At 37.0% G+C, this 24276-nt stretch overlaps 1 protein-coding gene across 1 annotated transcript in view; it reads left to right on the plus strand.

The window, feature by feature from the left end:
* Nucleotides 1-24276, plus strand: part of KAT6A (lysine acetyltransferase 6A) — a 107321-nt gene that overhangs the window by 66013 nt on the left and 17032 nt on the right. Inside the window, 2 exon segments of the mRNA XM_024765119.1 lie at nt 12993-13108; nt 23695-23836. Coding sequence (XP_024620887.1) covers nt 12993-13108; nt 23695-23836 — 258 coding nt within the window.

A 24276-nucleotide genomic window follows, 5' to 3' on the forward strand; every position in this document is an offset into this window, starting at 1 on the left:
CAGTTTGTTCATGGATGAGAAACAGAGGATTAATTATATTGTGGGTAAAGCAGTAATAGCAATTTATCCATCTGATCTGCAAATAGATGTGGTTTGTGCGTGTGCATAGTTTGCTGGTGTTCTTTTCAAACCCATGATAACTGCTTTGGTTTTGCAGATAAACACATTGCTTTGACTAACAGTATCATATGAGCTTGGTTTATTTATCAATATTTTCTGTCTTATTTATGAAGAAGAGTTTAGGATTTTACCAACAAACAAAAACCAAGCCTCTCTCAAGTGATAAAACACATATTCATTAATTCAGGAAATATTTATTAAATGCTTCTGCCTTAATCCTTTGTTAACACGTAGCAAGATACAAATGTACAGACACAGAACCTACTTATGTGCCAGATGCTAGAGAAGCCAAGGTAAATGACAGGATTCCTTCTCTAGCCAGGAGAGACTTGTAAATAGATAATTTCCTTAATGTGAAAGTTTAATTATAGAATACATGGAATTTGGGGAGTATGGGAGGCAAGTATGTACTTCTTTCTCTCTGGGGAGGTCAGAGGAGGATTCATTGAGGGGAAATACTACTTGAGGTGGTCTTAAGAATGTATAGGAGTTTATCGGGATGACAAGGAATGGGGTCCCGTATAATTAGAAGGAACAGAAGTGTGAAGATTTGAAAATGGGGGGAAATGTGAAGAACATAGGGTGTAGATAATGGCAGAAGAACAGACTGGAAGAGTGCAGGGGTAGATCATAAAGGCTCCTTTGGATTGTGTTTATTTTTCTTTTGTCTTTCCCTTCTTTGCCACCAACTCACTGTGTAAGCCAAGTTGAGTTCTGTCTCTTTTCTTGAAATTAAGAATTTATGAGGCTGATGCTGGGGATTCCTGTTGCATAGGTGAAACTCTTTGGATTAAGAGACCCATTAGTGAATAGACTGTTTATGTAGAGTATTTTTGAAAAATAAAGACAACAGTATAAATATTCAGCAAACATTTACTCGGCATTTCACCATCTTATGATTTAACCAGGTATGGCTTTGAGTCAGGTAGATCTGAGGTCAAGCCTTGGTCTGTCATTTACTAACTTCTACTTCAGGCAAGTTGCTTAACCTCTGAAGGCATATTCTTTTCTGGACAAGAAGTAAAAAAAAAAAAAGTGTTATAGGTACTGTAGTAGAAAGTTACATGATGTTCAGTGGGAATTCAAAGGAGTGCTTCACTTTTTAAGAACCTTTTTTTTTCCCTGAATAAGTTGCAGACATATGCTAATGCCTTTTATTCCTGCTTATTTGTGTGTATTTCCTAAAAACAAGGACGTTCTTATACTTGACCACAGTACAGTCATCGCATCAGGAATTTAACACCAATGAAGCATGTTACCTAATCTGGAGATTTTAATCAAATTTCACCAGCTGTACCACTAATGTTCTTTATAGCAAAAGGAAAAATAAGCCATGTCCTGGTCCACTGTCCAGTCTAGGATCATGTGTTTCGTTTACTTGTTGTGTCTCCTTAGTCTCCTTTAACCTGAAACAGGTTCTCAGTCTTTATCTTTCACGCCCTCGACATTTTTAACGTGTGCAGGTCATTTATTTTGTTGAATGTCTTACAGAGGTGACGTGTTCTCGTCAGTGTGTCATACCAGGAGGCACGTAGTAGGTGTTCGTCCTGTTACAAGTGATGTTAACTTGATCACTTGGTTACAGTGGTATCGTGCCTTGTTTCTTCTCTGTGAAATCATTTGCCCTCTGTAATTATTAATATGTATCTTGTGGGAATACACTTTCTGTAAATATCCTGTTTCTTATCAAATTTTACCTGCTAGACTTTGCAGGTTGCTTTAGATGGATTTAGATGATTTTCTAATTTCATCATTTATTTTATGTTTATTAATTGGCGTACTGCTGTAAGGAAGAGCTTTTCCTTCTTCCTCTCTATCAGTCTATCTATCCATCCATCCATCCCTCCATCCATATGTCTATCTGTCTATCTATGACTTGTAGATTCTTATTTTATGAATTATCTTAATCATTTGTTGCTATTGATATTTATTTTGATGCTCAGATTGTTCCAGATTTGGGCAGGGGGAACCTCAAGCCAGCCCCTGTGTCATTCTGACGTGTCTCTGTCATTTTTTCCCCCCACACAGATTGAGAACATTTATTGTGATTTTAATCTCTACCTCACCCTTAACTTTGGTTTTTTTGTGTGTGTTACTTTCTCCAATTTATTCTATTCATTTGGTGATTTTTAAAATTGAGGTATAATTGACATATAACATTGTATTAGTTTCAGGTGTACAACAAAATGATTCGATATTTGTACAGTCCATATTCATATTTACTTTTGGCCACAGCAGTATATCCTAGGCTCTTGTTGTTCTGGTTGTAGATTCAGCCATTTCTCTAAGAATGCCTAGTTCCTTTTATTGGAGAACATGAGTCAGTAGTAGTTCTGTTCTTTTACTTGCTCAGGCCCAAAGAGGTCCTTGATTTTTTTTTCTGTCTCATGCTCTGTACATATTCAGTTCATCAGCAAATCCTGTTGGTCTGCCTTCACAATATATCCAGAATATGACTCCTCCTTTTCCCTTCCACCTCTGTCTTAGCCTAAGCTGCTGGCACCTGCTTGGGCTGTTGTAATGTCTCCAGACCCAGCTACTTGCTTCCACTCCTGTTCCTCACCCCAGTCCTTAGTCTGTATTCTTTATACAGGGCCCGCAGTAAATGTTTTGAAACATACCACTCCTCTGCTCAGAAGCCCTCCAGTGTCTTTCAGTCTTGCTTAGAATGTTTAAAAAGGCCCACCATGACCTTGTGCCTGCCCCCCTCTTCCACGTTGTCCTCCCACTCTTGCCCTTGTTTGCTCTGCTCCAGCCACAGGCCTCCTCCTCTTCCTCAGACACACCAGGCACCCTTCTGCCTTGGAGCCTTTGCACTTACTGCTTCCTGTCTGGATTGCCCTTCCTCTGGCCCAGACGTCTAGTTGGCTCATTCTGTTTAGGTCTCTGCTCCTGTCACCCATCAGAGAGGCCCTTCCTAAATCCCAAACTGAAATAGCATACATTTATCCCCACTGTATCACTCTGTGTCCCCCTACCTGCTTGCTTGTCCTATATAGTACTTATCACTTCCTGAATGTAAATATTTATTTCTAGAATGTAAGTGCCTTGAGAACAGGCACTTTCTTTTTGGTCACTGCTTTATACCAAGTACCTGGAATATAGTAAAGGCTCAGTAAATATTTGTTTAATAAATGGATGTTTAAATGAAATTTTCTGCTGGGAGAAATGGGCCAGGAGTTGGAATAATAGGAATGTGAAGAGAAAGATGACTAGAGAGAGTTAAAAGGGGTGCTGAGCCTTGCTGAGACCCAGTGGAGACAATATAAATTTGTATTGACAATAATCTGGCTAATTGTGTGTTTCTTCCAGCATTTTATTAAACTTGTGATTGTCCATGTACGTATCTGGCACCAAAGAAATAACTAGATATTTGAATTCTAATCTGTGCTTATTTTCATTGGCAGTGCACTGAAATTCTGATGATGGTGGTATTTCTGCATGAGGTTCATTCATTTGGAATTCATGTGCCCGGCATGGAACTAGAGCTATAGGCTGAACAAAAAGTCATAGCTTCTGCCTTCATGAAACTTTGCCTCATGAGTGAGACAGATAGTAAACAATCATACAAATGAATCTGTTATTACAAACTGATAAGTAACAGGAAGGAAATAAGAATGCAATGAGAGGTTATAGTAGACACTTCCTGGTCCAGGTGTCTGGGATTCCTCTTTTAGGGCAGTGATAATTTACACAGGGACCTAAAGGTTGAGTGGAAAAGTCAGCAAGGCACAAAACTACTAAGAAGAATGTTCCAGACATAGGGGCTGCCTGTGTAAACGTCTTGAGGCATAAAGGATCTTGGTAAATTTGAGAAACTGAAAGAAGGCCAGTATAACTAGAGTACAGTGAATAAAAGTCACAAAAGATAAAGCTGAAGAGATAAGCTGACGACATAAGTTAGGATTGGGGTTTTTATTGTAACTGTAGTGGGAAACCATTGAATGCTTTTTTTAGAAAATTCTTTTCCATTATTGTTTATTATAAGATATTGAATATAGTTCCCTATGCTATACAGTAGGTCCTTGTTGTTTATCTCTTTTGTATATAGTAGTGTGTATCTGTTATCCCGAACTCCTAATTTATCCCTCCCTGTCCCTTTCCCCTTTGGTAGCCATTAGTTTGTTTTCTATGTTTGTGAGTCTATTTCTGTTTTTTAAATAAGTTTCATTTGTATCATACTTTTTAGATTCTGCATATAAGTGATGTCATATGATATTCGTCTTTCTCTGACTTACTTCACTTAGTATGATAATCTCTAGGTCCATCCATGTTGCTACAAATGGCATTATTTCATTCTTCTTTATGGCTGAGTAGTATTCCATTGTATATATCCACCACATCTTCTTTAATCATTGAATGATTTTAGAAAGGAAATAGATCAGATTTGCATTAATTTTTTTTTTTTTTTTTGTCCACTCTATGAGGAATGGATTGGAATTAGGCAAGAGTCAAAGCTGGGAAACCAATTTAGAGGCTTTTTCAGTGATCCAGATGGAAGAAGATGGTGACTTAGACTAGAGAGGTGGCAGTGGAAATGGGAGAGAAGTGGATGGATTTAGAATGCATTTCAGAGACAGAGTCAGCAGAACTTGGTGGTAGATTCAGTGTGCAGTGTAAAGGAGCAGGAGGTTGTCGAGGACTAACTGCTCCCAGGCTCTCGGACCTAATGTAACAGAGGAAGTGGGTTGAAGCCAGTGGGGAGAGTCACTGTTGATTAGATTAGATGATGTTTTTAAATAATAGAAGCATTCAGAAACATAACCTACAAAGTCATTTTTGAGAGCCTAGACATTCTTTAGTAGAAACCGCTTCAACCTTTGTTCCACAAATTTTGCGGGAAGATTTTATTACAGGGTCTTATGCAGTCTTCGTAAGAGATAAATAAATGATAAAGGAGTTAATATAGGAATACATCCAAGCAAAACCCCATCATTTATTAAGTACCTGCTTTGTTCTAGAAACTATGCTGGGTGCAGGGGCTATGAATGAGACACTGTTTTTATTTTCATAGAGCTTTTGCCATTTAGTAGGAAACGTACTCACAAAAGCAAATCCAGTAGTGATGGCTCATAGTGATGATCTTGAACAATTAAATTTTGTGATACATTATCTAATTAAGTTGAGCGTTATTGAAATGTTTAGCAAGTGCCACCCCCCCAAAAAAAAGTCATCTATTAATTGGTTTTGTTTTGTTTTGTTTTGTTTTTGTTTTAATTTCAGGAGAAGGATATAGTTTGCCTGGTACTATGTTCCATCATTACTAGCTAGTCAGCGAACACTTCATAAAAAAGAGCCACCTCTAAAAAGAAAAACAGAAGTGTAAGAAATTAGTAGTATAGGCTTTTGTTTGGAATTATATTTCAACAGTGATCTTGTGAGCTTGGAAGAAATGGTTTTTCTTAAAAGATGCATTACCAGAAAGAAGCATTTGTATTCAATTCATTACATTGAAGAGCATAACAGCCTCCTCGAAATATATAGAATGATATTTACATAGAATATCACCAAATAGCACATTATATTTCTATAGTAATTTTAGTGCTTTCTAATTTTGAAGGATTTGATTGTTTTTTTTTTGTGGTTCTAGAAAGTTAACAGCATTTTTGAAATCTGTCTGGGCCACTAAAATAATTTTCTTCTTTGCATAAAGAATTGAACAGTTAATTAGAAATGGAATAAACTAGGTTCAACAACTCTCTTCACCCTATGAGGTAAGGATTGTTATCCCTATTTAATTTAATTAAGTAATTAATTTTTTTCCTAGAAAAATGTTTATCTTAGAATTAACAAAACATGCATGTAAAAGCATTAACATTATATGCCTAATGTCGCAACTACCTAAACAGTCATTCTCAAGCCAGGATGTACTGCAAAACCACCTTAACCTGCCTAGGCTCTGTTCAAATATTCAGAAACTCCAGGGACTGAGGAGAAGGGGCCCAGGTACAGTGTTTAGGAAACACTTGCCAGATGATCTTGTAGTTGGGAACTGCTTTAAGATATATGAGCCTGTTAGCTACAACTAGAATAGGAAAGTCAAGATGCAAAGGCGGTTCTATAACTTTAAGCAGTTAGTTCTCATCCACATTAACTGTCTGAGATTTTTGAAAGTGGTGACAGGTACATAGGTAACCAATGTATAGAGATTGTTTGGCGACTGTTCATCTTCGTTACGTTTTCTGGACAACTGCACACGGATACGGTATGTGACATTCCTTATTCCTTTGGCCCAGCAGCTTTGTTGAGCCTGTTGTCAACGCGCACATCTGGAGTTCCCATCTCCTTCATGGCAAATTTCTGGATTTCTTTGAGTGCCCAAAGGGCATGCTTCTTGAAACCCACTCCATTTTACACAAGGAAACCGAGACTTTTAGTTGAGTGACTTTCCTGAAGTTACGTAACTAGTAATGGTAGAGGTGGATTAGAGCTGGAGCCTGTGTGACTTCCATTTTTGTGCCCCTGATCACAGTAACATCCTGCATTACCTTATAAAAGACGTTACAGAGGCATCAAAATCATAAAGCCTGTACTGAATGCAAGTAGGGAAAGGTAAGATAAACAGCAAACAGTGGCCCAGAGTACCAGTTGATGTAATTTGTTGCTGTATTAAATGATATGGACTGTTCCATATGTTCACAGTATATTCTAGGATTAGTAAGAGTTGGTATGATCTGAGATGGTCACAGAAGAAGCAGGATTTAGGTAAATGAAGAGGATGAGGACTTACCAGGTAGAGTAAACAACATTAACTTCAGCTTTGAGGAATACAGTGTATATATTATATTAATACAAGAGACATTGTGATTATTGGTCCATCAGGTCAACAGATATTTGAGGGCCTACTATGTGCAGGTCATACTGTGGCGATGATGTAGAAACACAATAGCTGCCTGTGAAGGTGTTATAACACGGGCAGTCCTTGCTTTGCATGGCGCTGTGCTGATGGGGACACATGAATATCAGAATTGTGTTCGTGCTTCATGTACTCTGTAGTGACTGAGATTGGATCTCAGTTTTGATATGCATAAGTTTCAGTTAACATGGTAGCATGCAAAGCAAGGACCACCTGTAGTTTAGTCTGAGAGGTAAAACTGCATGGAACATTGTTGGGTAATGGTAAAAAATATATTGAATTACTGATATAGGGCTGGATTTTAGAGGACTTTGAAAGCTAGTAAGAGGATGTTAGTTTTAGCATGCTGGGGTTTTAAGGTATCTCCATGACTGCTTTTTTTTTTTTTGCGGTACGCGGGCCTCTCACTGTTGTGGCCTCTCCCGTTGCGGAGCACAGGCTCCGGACGTGCAGGCTCAGCGGCCATGGCTCACGGGCCCAGCCACTCCGCGGCATGTGGGATCTTTCTGGACCTGGGCACGAACCCGTGTCCCCTGCATCGGCAGGCGGACTCTCAAGCACTGCGCCACCAGGGAAGCCCCATGACTGCTTTTTTGTTGCTGGAGTGGACTCCTTGGTACTGCTGAAATTAGGGATGGGAGCAGAGGGCTGTTTTAGTGTCTGAAGGCATTTACCCATTAATTATGAGTCACATATTAAAGGCTGTTTAGATGTATTTTGAGTTCATTCATTTGATGATTTAGCAAAATTTTATTGAGTATTTATTAAGATAGTGGTTAAGAGCCTAGGTATTAGAGATAGCCTGCACGGGTTCAAATCCTGTCTCTGCTGAGTGACCTTGGTCAACCAAGTTACTTAATAGGTTTCTTGAAAGGATTAAATGAATTGATATTTGCAAAGCGCTTAGTATGTCGTTCACATCATTTGGGGCGTTGGCCTTAGGTAGGAGCCTAGACCATTCATCCATAGCCTTAAGGAAGGGCAGGGTGTATGGCCACAAGGGTAGACATACAGATGTGCCGTGGAAAGCTGTGGAAGCTCTCTTTTGATTGCTTCTTAGAAAGCAAAGGCATTGCTTGAATGTGTAGATGGGGTACAAGGTATTGGAGGCTTGAGAGACAGGAGAAAGTAATGAAATAATCTAGAAGAGTAGGACAGTGAATGGAGTGGGGAAGCATCAAGTGCGCATTGAGGTTAGTGGGTATGAATTATAAATTAAGACTAGTGAGCATGGTTCTGTGTTTTTCTCTAATAGTGTTCAGATATGAGGGTAATAACTTGGATTGTGTTGGAATATTGAATTTAACCAGAGTTGGGATTTTGGTGAATCAGGAGAAAAGCAAGGAAGTTAAGGATGTATGTAAAGATGAGGTACAGTAAAAGACCTTGGAATCTAAGCTGGATAAGAAGAAAAAGAAAGTCTAAGTCCCCATTTCTCCCTCCCCCAGCCCGTGACAACCACCATTCTACTTTCTGTCTATGAATTTAACTACTCTAGGTAGATCTTACATGAGTGCAGTTGTAAAATATTTGTCCTTTTGTGTCGGCCTTATTTTACTTAGCATAATGTCTTCAGGGTTCATCCATGTTGTAATATGTGTCAGAATTTTCTTCCTTTTTAAAGTCTAAATAGTATTCCATTGTGTGTTTGTACCACATCTTTTTTATCCCTTTATCCGTCAATGGACACTTGGGTTGCTTCTGCCTTTTCGACTTATGAATAAGGCTGCTATGAACATGGTGTACAAATAATTGTTTGAGTCCTGGCTTTCAATTCTTTTGGCTGTATTCCCAGAAGTGCAGTTGCTGGTTCATATGATAATTCTGTGTTTAATTTTTTGAGGAACTGCCATACTGTTTTTTTCCGCAGTGGCTGTACCATTTTACATTCCCACCAGCAATGCTCAAGGGTTCCAGTTTCTCCAGATGCTCGCCAACACTTGTTATTTTCTGGTGTTTTGTTTTGCTTTTTATAGTAGCAATCCTAATGGGTGTGAAGTGGTATCTCATTGTGGTTTACATTTGCATTTCCCTGATGATTAGTGATGTTGAACATCTTTTCATGTACATATTGGCCATCTGTATGTATATCTTCTTTAGAGTGAAAAAAAATTATAACTCATTTTATAGTAAGATCTTAGTTACCCTAATTCAATTGTTGGCAAAACATGATCTGAACTGAGTTTAGACTATATATATTCTTTACTTATCCCATTTAATGTGACTATTCATATGCTTTGCTAAAGAAATATTAATGTATCTGATTATGGAGCATTGTCCCAAATCCTACTGAGGCTGTTGATTTAAGATACATATAGGTACTGTAGTACTTCTCTAACAAGAGAAAAATTCAGTATTCCAAAGTACATTCTATTCCAAGGGTTTTGGATAAGAGACTGTGGACATGTAGTAGCTTCATTTCTTTGGAAAACTAAGTTCCAGTTCAAAGAAACTTACACACAAACTTTTGGAATTCAGAAATTAATTAGTTGAGGGCTACCCATACTTTCTATCTCACCTTGTACCCGGTTGGTTCTTTTCTTTCTTTGTGCTTCACTCTTGATATTCCCATCCTGGAGTTCTTCACCTCTTAACTTCTCTGATCCTTGGCTTCTCTCCCCTCCCCCCATCTGTAAAGCAGGCATGTTGTTTCCTACTTTGAGGAATGGATTGTGGGGAATAAATGAGATGCCAGTGCGAGGTGCAGAGACTGCACAGTAGGTGCCCCACACATGCTGAGTCTCTTTACTCCTTAAGGTCATGCTCTCTCCACTTCGCAGCATGTGGACTCATTCTTATGCATCTCCTTCATCAGGTAGCTTTTAATCCCTAAGGAACAGAATTATTTTTTATCATAGCTTTTATGGGAAAATGTTCAAATACCAGAAAGACATGTCCTCTCCCCACATTTCAGATTCTCATACTGATACTAAGGGTACAGTCCTACCCTCCACTCCCACACCAAAATGTCATTTCCCACAGGGAATGGAAAAGGAAGGTCCGGCAGAGGGAGGGAACAGGGCTGTATTTACATCAGTTGTAATTTTCATTCTGTACCATGTCTAGACTTGGGGGTCTCTGTGTGCAAGAGTGGTCTCTATATTGGAAAATATAAATTAGTCATTTGACAGAAGTGGAGTTTTTGCAGAAGAGTAACAGTCTTTTCTCAAATTGCTGGTAATAAAAGTTTCATTATCTAGAATAGGTATATTTAAAGTTACCTTTTGATTTAGCCCAATTACTAGTGCATTTAGTGCCCCCCTTACTTTCTTAGATTAAAAAATCCATTCTGGCCCAGAATATATGTTATGTTTTAAAGATTTTGGCATATTCAAATGAGAAGGAGGGCACAGAGTGGCAGAACCTGAGTTAAAAGTTTAAAAAAATGTTGTGCCCTTGATTGTATTAGATATCTGCTACTTTGAAAGCTGCATGTTTAATGAAATTTTGACTGAAATTTAAAAATAAAATGATTTAGTAAAGATAACCTTGTAATTCAGATTAGACAATTTGAATTTGGCAAGGACTAGGTTAATGAGTGGTATAGATGCAGCTGTTACTTCCTCACTGCACAGAGCCTTTGTTAATTTCCAGACCTTGATAAAGGGAAACACACTGGCTCAGAGGCTTCTTTCCCAAGGGAGCTGGAGGTCGTGGAGCCCTGTGGCTGTGCGCATCTCGCACAGTGGGGGAAGGCGAGAGCTGCAAAGGCAGAGGAATTCTGCTCTGAGTCTGGTTTTACATAGACTCTCCTAGTGACGGCGATGTGCAGACAGTTGTACTGGGGCTGGGTATCCACTTTTGCGTTGGGCGTCCACCTGGAGGAGCGCTGGGCAGCGGATGGGAAAGCTCTCACACAACAGGCGGTGCCGGAGCAGGTGCATGGTCTCACCTTTCGTGCTTCCTGCTTGATCCTTGGCTCAGGAAGTTAGATTTGGTTTCTGATATTGGTTATTATGATATTTTCTATACTACTATTCTTGTTGTTTTGAGCTGTGAAGATAGGCTAAAAGATACTACTTTATGAATTAGAATACATGATTCTGGAATGTAGTTTAAAGAACAGTGTGTTTAAAACCTTTTGCAGAGTTCTGTTTTGGTTTTCAGAAATGAAAAAAATCTTATTTTAACCCTGTCTTGTGTTTTTCTTTTTGATTTTTGCCTTTGGAAGAGCCTCAGTACTCCTTGGTGTCATAACACAGTTTATCCAACTAATAGATGTTTGTCTTTTGTTTTGAGGTGTCTGAGGAAGAGGTGAGGTTTCACCTGGCTGTGTTCCAGCATGAAACCTGAGATAAGTCCCTTGGCCTTTTATAAAAGGGAATGGTTAGAAAGACCAGAGAGTTCTCAAATGAGTTGTGGTGAAAAGGCTTCTTCCTTAAATGAATTTATATGAAAAGTGAATAAAAACCTCTGAATTTTTTTTTAGTTTTGTTAGAAGGGGTCTGTGTGTGTGTGTGTGTGTGTGTATGTGTGTGTGTGTGTGTGTGTCACGAGCTCCAACAAGGGACTTTAGTAATCTCTGTGATTTTTAAAGCATAAAGTTGAAGGATAATTTTGGTTGCTCGTTTGAAGAGTTATTAATACTCGTGTTTGATTAGGCTAAATTCTAGCTCCTTTTTTAAAAAGAAAGTCATTTAATAGACTATCCATAATAAATATACATGCATATATATAATACGTTATATGCATAACACACACAGGGGCATACCTTGTTTTATTGCACTTCACTTTATTGTGCTTCATAGATAGTTAGGTTTTTACAGATTGAAGGCTGTGGCAGCTCTGAGTTGAGCAAGTGTATCAGCACCACTTTTCCAGCAGCATTTGTTCATTTTGTGCCTCTGTCACGTTTTGGTAATTTTTGCAATATTTCAGACTTTTTCATTATTATTATATTTATTCTCATGATCTGTTATGGTGACTTGCTGAAGGCTCAGATAATGGTTAGCATTTTTTAGCAGTAAAGTATTTTTTAATTAAGTATGTCCGTTGTTTTTTTTAGACATAATGCTATTGCAAACTTAATAGACTAGAGTATAGTGTAAATAGCTTTTATATGCACTGGGAGACCAAAAAATTCGTGTGACTTGTGATATTCACTTCGTTGCTGTGGTCTGGAGCGGAATCCACAGTATCTCCGAGGTATGCCTATATACATGTATACATGTATGAATCTTGCTGTAGTGGATGCAGGGCAGATCAGATTCCCCTTGAATTTAAGGTTTTAAAACCTGATCCTTGTAGTCAATAGCAGTGGCTTATATTTGAGCTGCTGCTGTGGAAGTCCTCAACGCTTTACAAGTTATTCTTTTTTTAAGGTAGTGTAGTTCAGGTTATTGCAGGGATGGGGGTATAGAAATTATTTTAATTATATACAGAAGATAGATAAAAAGGGATAAAAGTGTGTGTTTAACAGAGTATTACTTTCTTTGGTTAAACCTATGAAAAGCCACTAAGAAGGGAGTTTTAGGGGCAGTGTAAAATGAAGACTCTTACTTGTTTTGTCATATTCCTTAATATCTGTTTTCACAAACCGGAGGATGATTCCTTTCTGTACGTGCTCACATGTTGAGTAGGTGGTTGCCGTTGCTGTCACTTGGGACACTACACATGTGATCTCGGCCAGTGGGCAGCAAGCACTCCTGCCCACCCCTGACTTTATATCCCCAAGTGCTGGCAGGGTCTCTTTAACAACTAAGTGATTAAGGAGTGAGTTTAGTTGAGGATATTCACAGAATTATTAAATGTGGAAACTGCAGTGTCACCAACTGCATTTGGTTCTAAGAGATTTATTAGCATTTTTATTCTTCATTTGGATGCTCTATTTAAAGGATAATACACCTTATTTCAAAACTTACTAGCTTGTTCCTGGCTTTTTAACTTTTCCTGTGGAATCCTGAGAAGGCGACACTTAGATTCAGATGGATTTTTTTTGTTTTGTTGGTTTTGTTATCTGTCTCAGTGTATTTAATTTAACTAACTTATGTAATTAATGTATTTTCTCACTGCACAGAAAGTTGGAGTGACCGGTCCCCCTGATCCACAAGTCCGCTGTCCCTCTGTTATTGAGTTTGGGAAGTATGAAATCCACACCTGGTACTCTTCTCCATATCCTCAAGAATACTCAAGGTATGTTTCAAGAGACCATTTACTTTCTGTTCTTAGATTCATAGAACTTCAGCACTAGAAGGGATCTTGGAGACACTGTAGTGCAGTTCATGTTTTTACATTTGAAAAAACTGGTTGGTTTTAAATGTCCATAATAGCAGCATACTTTGGCAGCTACTTAATCTCAGTTGGCTTTAGATTTTCTTTGCTGTAACCTGTCCAAAAGCTGTTACTTAAGATTGGAAACCCGACACATGGTCAGAATGAAAGGGGAGCATTTTTTGTTTATGAGAAATTTGCCTTCATACTTCACACTAAGAATATTTTTAAAGGGAGATTCTTATTTTTAACTATAAATAAAGTTTCACTGAGTAGCCTTTTATTTACATTTTTATAATTTAACGAACTTAGTAAATAATTTGTTTTCCCAGGAGTAATTGGACAAATATTACATATAAATGGCTTGGGTTTCTAGATATAAAAACTGGTCAGTCACCAGCTTTTTGGGGTAAGGCAGCATGCCAGATTTGTTTCATGACTCAACTCTGACATTTATAAGCTACGTAACCTTAGGAGTTACCCAGCTACTTGTTACCTTAGTTTCCTCATCCGTAAAATAGAGATAACAGTAGTTCTTCATGAGGTTTATTGTCAACATTAAATAAGTTGAAATATGTAAATCACTTCAAAATGGTGAGTGCCCAGTAATGTCAGTTATTATTACTTTTTTCTTTTAGGGTTGAAATTGAAAGAGTTAAAGTAAGATTTGGTCAAAAAATTAAATACTGGCCTACCATTTGAAGTACAGCAGTCATATTAATTCTTTCTTTAATCCATAAGCTACATATGCCTCAGTTTCCCATTTAGCAGAGTGTTATGAGAAATAATAAATTACGGTGCTCTGTGGGTTAAACACGTATTCAGAGTACTTATTATATAACTTCTTACCTATCTAGTAACATGGTTTGTCTAAAATGTTAGCCAAAATAATTATACTGACAGTGATTTATTTAGTGCTTTATAGTATACACGGTGCTTTAATAGGGGTTATTTCTAAGAAGCTGGGAATAGGCCAGTATAATTTGTTAAAAAACTAGAACTCAGTATTTTTTTAAACTTTCCATGTAACTTAATAACTTGCTTGTCTGGTTTCCAAGTCTAACAGAAATAGAAAAATAAGAATGAGAATGTTCTTACAGACCTAGATCTCAGTGACCAAAAGAAAAAGAGAGAGAGAGAGAGAGAGAAAGCAAAACTCTAGGAAACTAACATAAAGCCTATGAAACACAGCAAACTGAGACCCATTTATTGTAGAGTCAGTTAGCCCCAAACTCTGTGGTAGATCTTTAAGGCAGCATTCTGTTTATTTCATGGAAGAACAACAATCTGAGTTTGTTAAAAAGATTAAATTATATTTATATATTATTTTATGTATATATGTTAAAAGAGGGAAGGAAATTCCTCAACTACCTACAGAACACAGGTATTCAGTGCAATTTCCTCCTCAGGAGTTCTGGGTAGCCAGGATATTGTATGATCAAGAGCAGCGAAGTTGAGGAATTAATTCCTTCATTAAAATAAATTATTTTTTTTTAAATAAATTATTTTAATAAATAAATTATTATTTAAAGTAATAGGTTTTTTTGTTTGTTTTTTTCTTGTTTTTTTTTTTTTGTGGTATGTGGGCCTCTCACTGTTGTGGCCTCTCCCGTTGCGGAGCACAGGCTCCGGACGCGCAGGCTCAACGGCCACGGCTCATGGGCCCAGCTGCTCCGCGGCATGTGGGATCTTCCCGGACCGGGGCACGAACCCGTGTCTCCTGCTTCGGCAGGCGGACTCTCAACCACTGCGCCACCAGGAAAGCCCAGTTAATAGTAATTTAAAATAAATTATTGCCGTTTTTAAGTGAGCTGTCCAAATCACAAGAGTGCTTCACTTAGAAAAGAAAGCTTGTCCAACACATGTGTCACCTGTTCCAGGGATTGTAGTGCAGAGATTAGAACCACAGGCACCGTCTCTCTTCCCCTCAGGGGGAGGAGAGGAGCTCCATTTACTAAGGAATGGAGATAGAAGATGAGAATGGACCCAACCATGAGGCTGTTGACTTTAAGATATTAAGCCTCATCAAAAATGTGCTTTTTGTTCTGATGAGGTTGTCACTAGAACGTGACTTCTTAACCAGCTTTGAGGGAATTAGTTATCAGTGAAAGAATGAACAAACATTGCCAGCAGAAAAATAAATAACCAAAAAAGTATAATAGGAATTGTAATAGAAAGCAGCAATAGGGTAAGAACTGTAAAATTCATCAACTTTCTTAAGTAGAATTTTAGACATTTTCTATTCATTTTCTTATCCACCATTGTGGAGGGTTCCCTGAATTTTGCATCAGAAAATATTCTGTAATTTAATAAGCTCTTTAGTATCGATAATTGTGATCTTTTTCTATCTATTCATAATTTTAAGTACATTGTTAGGAAACCACATAATCTATTTAAAATGAGTTTAAGTTTGTTTCACTTCTGAGTTCTTTTAAACTTGAGTTGGCTAAAATGTTTAGAGATCTTATGTTTTCCAAATAATAAACCTGTATTTTTACTTTGTTAATGACTATTATTCTCTGCTAAATTACTTCAAATTATTTTCTTGTTGTTAAAGGTTTTAAACACTTTTTAAAAAATTCCAAATCCTAAAGCATGCAAAATAGGACAATTGGAGCAAAACCAAAAACGATCACAGGAGGAAAAATCTTTTGGGAAGTGGGATTATGCATTGTCTCCCATAATATTCAGATATTTGTGTGTGTAGTGTATGTTAAGTAATATTGCATCCATGACTTAAAAAAAAAAAACAAAGCAAAATGAAACAACAACGATGAAGCAATAGTGCTGCTTCATTTGGAGCAGTATGATTAAGTCTCAGATGTTGAAAAATAGAAACCAGAGTTTTAACCCTAGGTTTCTCCAACAGGGCCATGTTATGCACACACATGGAAGACAGGTCCATAGAGGGCCCTGCTCTGCCTTTAAAAACATGACATTGATGGGCTAGAGGCAAGAGGAACTGTGATCATGGGATAGCCTCTACTCCTGAGCTGCTTAGAGCCTAGCTTCTTAATGACCTCTTTGCTGCAAGATCATATTAAGATCCTAAGAAGGCAGATTCCCACATTATTGAGTAGCTTAGGAAGCTTGCTCTACCTTTTGATCCTGTTCCTGACTTGATTTGATGCGTAGATTATGTACAGCCCCAGTTACTAAAGAACAGCATCCTTGAAGTCCTTGAATGCCCATTAAATGATGACATAAAATGGATGAAAGGAGAATAAAAATATTCATAGTATTAATTATAAATAATAGCAGCTATAGTTACCATTCACTGAGCTTGCTACTGGACTAAACATCTCTGGAATAATTCTGTGAGGTGGATATTGCTTTCTTTGTTTTACAGCCTAGGGCCCCCAGCAAACATATTCAAGACCATACAGTTTATAAGTGGCAGAACCAGGATTTAATCCCACTTTTCTCTTACCATATAGCCATAACCTTTAACCTCTCTGCTTCACTACTCCATATAGCATTGATATCTAGATTGATCTTAGATGGCTTGTACCATAGTCTTTGACTCAAGTAGTATTTGATATAATTTTTATTGTATTAAAATTTTACTACAAGTTGACCTGTTATAAAAGTCACACAAACTGCTACTATCTTGGGCAATGTTCAAAAGCCAAGAAGGTATTGTAGGAACTTCTAGGAAGAATATTTGCATCATCCTAGAAGTAAGGGAAACAATAAGCTGCAGCCCAGTCCTGACTTCATAGACTGGTGTCCATATACTGGGTGACTTTAAAATTGAATGTCAAGTAGGGGGGCTATACCCCATGATGCAGCTAATCACAGTGACCATACACCAACTTGATAGTCAAGGCCGAGGTGCTCTCAGGAAGAAGATGACAGAAAGGAGCACCCAGCAGTATTCTTTAGGGCAGGGAGTATTCATAATCTCAATAACTGCATTTCATTTCATGTGATCTAATGTTTTTCCTATATGATAATATCTTTTCAATGAGAGAACTGCAGCCATTTGTACTATTACAAGAAGGAATATTTTGTTTTTTCCTTGAGTTTTATTGGATGATTCCCTTTAGACTAACAGTGTCATCCCAGTAGGCTTGGTTTTAATGAAGTAAGAGGCTTTTAAAATACAAAGGATCATAAGAGAGTATGACAAACAACTGTACGCCAGTCAAATGGACAACCTAGAAAAAATGGAAAAATTCCTAGAAATTTAGAATCTCCCAAGGCTGAAGCAGGAAGAAATAGAAGATATGAACAGACCAATTCCCAGTAATGAAATTGAATCAGTAATAAAACAACTCCCAATAAACAAAACCCTAAGACCAGATGGCTTCATAGATGAATTCTACCAAACATTTAGTGAAGAGTTAACACCTGTCCGTCTCAAACGATTCCAAAAAACTGCAGAGGAAAGAATGCTTCTGAACTCATTCTATGAGGCCAGCATCACCCTGATACCAAAACCAGATAAAAATAACCACAAGAAAAGAAAATTACAGGCCAATATCACTGATGAACATAGATACAAAAATCCTCAACAAAATACTAGCAAACCAAATACAACAATACATTAAAATGATCATAAACAATTGTAAGCAGTAATCAAGTGAGATTTATCCCAGGGATTCAGAGATTTTTCAGTATCTGCAAATCAGTCGGTGTGATATATACCACATTAGCAAATTGAAGAAGAAAAACGATATAATCATCTCAGTAGATGCATAAAAAGCTTTTGACAAAATTCAACATCCACTTATGATAAAAACTCTCCAGAAAGTGGGCATAGAAGGAACATACCTCAACATAATAAAGGCCGTATATGATAAGCCCACAGCTAATTTCATACTCAGTTATGGAAAGCCAAAAGCATTTCCTCTCAGATCAGGAACAAGACAGGGGTGCCCACTCACCACTTTTATTCAACATAGTGTTGGAAGTCCAAGCTGCAGCAGTCAGACAAGCAAAAGAAATAAAAGGAATCTCGATTGGAAAGAAGAATTAAAACTGTCACTGTTTGCAGATAACATGATACTATACATAGAAAATCCTAAAGATGCCACAAAAAACTTCTAGAGCTCATCAATGAATTTGGTAAAGTTGCAGGATACAAAATTTGTTGTGTTTCTGTACACTAACAGTGAACTATCAGAAAGAGAAATTAAGGAAACAATCCCATTTACCGTCGCATCAAAAAGAATAAAATACCTAGGAATAAACCTACCTAAGGAGGTAAAAGACATGTACTCAGAAAACTATTAAGACATTGATGAAAGAAATTGAAGATGACACAAACAAATGGAAAGATATATACTGTGTTCATGGATTAGAAGAATTATTATTGTTAAAAATGACCATATTACGCAAGGCAATCTACCGATTCAGTGCAGTCCCTATCAAATTACTAATGGCATTTTTCATAGAACTGGAACAAAAATTTTAAACTTTGTGTAGAAACACAAAAGATCCTGAATAGCTGAAACAATCTTGAGAAAGTAAAACAGAGCTGGAGGCATCATGCTCCCTGACTTCAGACTATACTACAAAGCCACAGTAATCAAAACAGTATGGTACTGGCACAGAAACAGACACACAGATCAGTGGAACAGGATAGAAAGCCCAGGAATAAATCCACACACTTATGGTCAATTAATCTGTGACAAAGAAAGCAAGAATGTACAATGGGGAAAAGATAGTCTCTTCAGTAAATGATGGTGGGATGACTGGACAGCTACATGCAACAGAATGAAATTAGACAATTTTCTTAAACCAGGTACAAAAGTAAACTCAAAATGGTTTAAAGACCTAAAGATAAGACCTGTAACCATAAAACTTCTAGAAGAAAATATAGGTGGAACACTCTTTGACATAAATCGCAGCAGTTTTTTGGGGGGATCTGTCTCCTAAAGCAAAGGAAGCAAAAGCAAAAATAAACAAATGGAACCTAATTAAACTTAAAAGCTTTTGCCCAGCAAAGGAAACCACTGACAAAATGAAAAGACAACCTACTACTGAATGGGAGAAAATACTTGCAAATGATATGACCAATAAGAGGTTAATATCCAAAATATATAAACAGCTCATACAACTCAACATCAAACAAACAAAAAAAAACCCCCAAAACCAGCTGATTAAAAAATGGGCAGAAGGGCTTCCCTGGTGGCGCAGTGGTTGAGAGTCCGCCTGCCGATGCAGGGGACACGGGTTCGTGCCCCGGTCTGGGAAGATCCCACATGCCGCGGAGCGGCTGGGCCCGTGAGCCATGGCCGCTGAGCCTGAGCGTCCGGAGCCTGTGCTCCGCAACGGGAGAGGCCACGGCAGTGAGAGGCCCGCGTAACACACACACACAAAAAAAAAAAAAAATGGGCAGAAGACCTGAATAGATATTTTTCCAAAGAAGACATGCAGATGGCCAACAGGCATGTGAAAAGATGCTCAACATTGTTGATCATTAGAGAGATGCAAATTAAAACCACAATGAGATATTACCTCACGCCTGTCAGAATGGCTGTCATCAAAAAAAATCTACAAATAACATGTTGGCGAGGATGTGGAGAATAGAGAACCATTGTACACTTGGTGGGAATTTAAATTGATGCAGTTACTGTGCAGAACAGTATGGAGGTTCCTCAAAAAACTAAAAATAGAACTACCATATGATCCAACAATTCCACTTCTGGGTATATGTCCAAAGAAAACAAAAACATTAAAGCGAAAAGATATATGCACCTCAATGTTCATAGCAGCATTGTTTACAATAGCGAAGACATAGAAGCAACCTAAGTGTCCATCAACAAATGAATGGATAAAGAAGATATTATGTATATATAACATCTTCTTTATCTGTGTATGTGGTGTGTATCTGTATATATGTACATATGACAAAGGAATACCACTCAGCCATAAAAAGGAACGAAATAATGCCATTTGCGGCAACATGGATGGACTTGGAGGGTATTATGGTTAGTAAATAAGTCAGACAAAGAAAAATACTATATGATATCACTTATGTGTGGAATCTAAAAAATAAACTAGTGGATGTAACAAAAAAGAAATAGACACACAGACACAGGGAACAAACTAGTGGTTACCAGTGGGGAGAGGGAAGGGGGAGGGGCAAGGTAGTGGTGCAGATGAAGAGGTGCAAACTACTATGTATAAAATAAATAAGCTAAAATGGCATATTTTACAGCACAGGGAACATAGCCAATATTTTAATAATAACTATAAATGGAGTATAACTCAAAAATTGTGAATCACTATGTTGTACACCTGGGACTTATTGTTCATCAGCCATACTTCAATAAAAAAAAAGAAAGAAAAATAAATAGGAGGCTTTAAAAATGTTTTCAGCAGGAACTGATTTAGAATAAACTAGATCATATTATGCTTGCTTCTGTTTTATTAGTTTTCACATAATAAGGCCCAGTGAAGTTTTTAAAAAACTAATCAATAAAATGCCATACATCTTGCTATTCCAAGTAAACAGCTTGAAGTTGGCATTTGTCATTATTGTAACCTGGAAAAGTCACTGGTTCTTTCTCTCTTCCCTTCTCCTCCCTCCTCTCCCCCCTTCCCTTCCCCCTCCTCCTCTCTTCTCTTCCTTCCCTCCCTCCATCTCTCTGTCTCTTTCTTTCTTATTTCAAAAAGCTCAGAATTTTGTTTAGGTTTTTTAGATTCACATTTGTAGGAAATATTTATTTGTAATATTTAGCTGTCACACTGAACCTATACTCAAGGATTCTTCTCTGTCTTCATGTTGTAACAAGTTAAAATTGGTCGTTGAGAATTTATTTATTTATTTTATTAAAGTATAGTTGGTTTACAATATTGTATTAGTTTCAGGTGTACAGCAAAGTGATTCTGTTATATATATTTATATATATTATAAATAATTTGATATATATTATTTTCCATTATATCAATAGATTATTACAAGATAATGAATATAGTTCCCTGTGCTACACAGATTCTTGTTGCTTATCTATTTTATGCATAGTTTATATCTGTTAATCCCATACTCCTAATTTATCCCTTCCACCCTCCCTTTCCCCTTCGGTAACCATAAGTTTGTTTTCTGTGTTTGTGAATCTGTTTCTGTTTTGTATGTAGATTCATTTGTATTTGTTTTTGGACTCCACATATAAGTGATACCATAAAGTGTTTGTCTTTCCCTGTCTGACTTCACTTAGTATGATATTCTCTAGGTCCATGTATGTTGCTGCAGATGACAGTAGTTCGTTCTTCTTCATGGCTGAGTAATATTCCATTTATGTATATGGGTGTATATGTATCACATCTTCTGTTGATGTGTGCTTGGGTTGCTTGCATGTCTGGGCTATTGTAAATAGTGCTGCTATGAACATTGAGGTTCATGTATCTTTTCAAAGAGTTTTTCTCTTTTCTAGATATAGCCCATTGAGAATTTAGAACAGGTAAAGAATAGGTAAGTAGTAGAGTAGTTGCAGGGAGGAGGATGCCATTAAGTACATTTATAGGGAGAACCTCATTCTTCCACCTTCCTTTGAAGAAGAAATCGTTCAAAATCCAAGATATTCAGGAAGACAGGCTGGCAGTTGTGGGTCATCTTTGAGACTCAGTTAATACCATTAGTGCCCACATTAGATGATGAAGTATACAACTGGGGCCATTTCATTTTGAGTTTTTTTTAGTTCTGGTGGTAAAGAAGGAAAAAGCTATTTATCCTGCTGTCGTTCCTTCTCTGAGTAGCTTGAGGCAACGTGCGAAGGAAATAAGCAGAGTGGCCTAGGAAGCCTTCCTTTCCTGTGCTCTGGGCGCCTGCTGCTTATATTTGTAATGTCAGTCATTATTTGTTTCACTCAGTACTTTATTTTGGAATGGCTTATTTTTGTACTAATGATATAATTTCGGGTTGTTTTGAGTTTGACTAATATTAGACATTATTTTTGTGTTACATATTGTAGACATTTAGAAATATTATATACCACAGCAGTTCCATGGAAGCTTTTAGTGTGCTGAATGGCAGTTTTAAAAATAAGATGTGGGATTGTAGAGAAGGAATTAATACACATTGTGAATCCCCAAGGGAGAAGAAAAAATTAATCACATGCCTTTTCCCACTTTACTTGAGCATGAAACACTTAAATGTATACAGAACTAGTGTTCCATAATACACCTGGGAAAGGCTTTAGTTGAATGTTAGATGTTTTCAGATAAATATGCTTCAAAAGCTGCTTCTAAAGTAGAACTTGAAAAAATAGTTATGGTCTTCACACGTTAACAAAGTAAACATTTTTGTACATTAATCTACTTTTTCTTTAATTCCAGATTAATCTTTTTAAAGCATAGCTATCTAAACTGATGGCAACTAAATTAATGAGGTTTTTAAAAATTTTCCTTCAGCCTCAGTACTTATTTATATGAGGGAAGATACCGTATTTTATTTGGATTATATTTTTTGTCATATCATCCAGTATTTTCACATATGCAGTTTTCATTGTAGGATCAGATCTTAGCTTACCAAGGCGTGCTTGCCAGTTTTGGACACAGTTCAGGATGCAGGGAAGCTTCTGTGCTGAGGATACATGGGGTGTATATTTTATAATAGAGAGCCATTGGGGGTCTTCTCAATTCAGACTAAAATACATATAAAAGCCACTGGGTTTTAGTTTAGGTTATGTTCCTTCTGTTACTTTATGAACTGATCTCATCACTTTGTTGCCTAGCTCCTCATAAAAGGGACATTATAAGGAAGAAATCCTGTTAAACTACGGCTAAAATAGCAAGACTGTTGAATAAATATAAATGATATGACTATAACAGAATATGTGAATGAATAAATTGAAATTTTATTTCACCTTGAAAAATAGACTTTTGAGTTGCAGGATTTAATGTGATATTTAACTAGAGAGGAAGCTAGAATTTCAGGGGTGGAAGGAAGGAGGTAGTGTAGTATGTCCTAACTTGAAAAAAACATACTATAATTTTATACTTAAAAAGATATACAAAATCTGCTTTTATAATACCTACTATATGTCCATCCTACTCAGCACTCTGTACCTAGTGTACCTAGCACAGGGCCTGATAGTATTCAATAAATGTTCATTTTCTGAAATTAATGACTGAATGATCAAATAAAGGAAGAAAGAATATATAGCGTAACAAAATCTTCACTTATTGGTGTGTTCTCAAGGTAGACTTTACTTTTTACTTACTGGAGATTATCAAGGAGTAGAGAAGGTGAGATTTTCATATCTGTCCCGTGGGTAACTTAAAAAGACTGCAAAGTATTAGTCTGATAGGAAGAGCACTGAATTGGGTGAATTGATTTTCACCCCTGCCTTCTTGCCGTTAATTAGTTGGATCCTGTTATTCAACTTAGTTCTGTCTTTAGTTTTTGTTTTTCCTTCTTTTCATTTGGTTAATGGGGACAATGATACATTCTTTACCTTTTTACCTGGGTAGTAATGAGAATCAAAAAAGAATAGTGATGAAAGTTTAAAGTCTTATAAAATATAAAGCCCTCTTATTTGTGTAATTATTTTTTACAGGCTGCCTAAGTTGTATCTCTGTGAATTCTGTCTAAAATATATGAAAAGTAGAACTATTCTACAGCAGCACATGAAGAAATGTGGTTGGTTCCATCCTCCTGCTAATGAGATTTATAGAAAGAATAACATTTCTGTCTTTGAGGTAAAGTAGAAGATGTTTAGTAGTTGTCTTCCTACCCATTTCAAATACAGTGCCACCTGTACTTTAATTGCACGACTTGATTTTTTTTTGGAAATGTTATTTTACTGTTGTTCATTCACTGTTGAGTCAGTAATTCAGCTGTATGAGGGAGAAGCAGAATTAGGCCAATCTAAGTGGTACCCAGTTCACAAGCTTGATCTCTGAATAAACTATTCTGTATTTCATTGAATCAAAGACATCAGTTGTACTATATCTTATTTTATGTACCACTGAGAAGGTAAAGGCACTGCTAATTATGATCAAACTCCATTTGATTATTAAATGCCAACGGATTTTACTTATGTTTAGATGTGATAAGATTGTGTCTTAGAATCTATGAAATATGACACTTAAATGAAAAAATTTCTACTGCTCTATTTAAAGGAATATTGTGTAGAGGT

Source organism: Neophocaena asiaeorientalis, unplaced genomic scaffold (genome assembly GCF_003031525.2).
Source record: "Neophocaena asiaeorientalis asiaeorientalis breed wild unplaced genomic scaffold, Neophocaena_asiaeorientalis_V1.1 scaffold14, whole genome shotgun sequence".
NCBI lineage: Eukaryota > Metazoa > Chordata > Mammalia > Artiodactyla > Phocoenidae > Neophocaena > Neophocaena asiaeorientalis.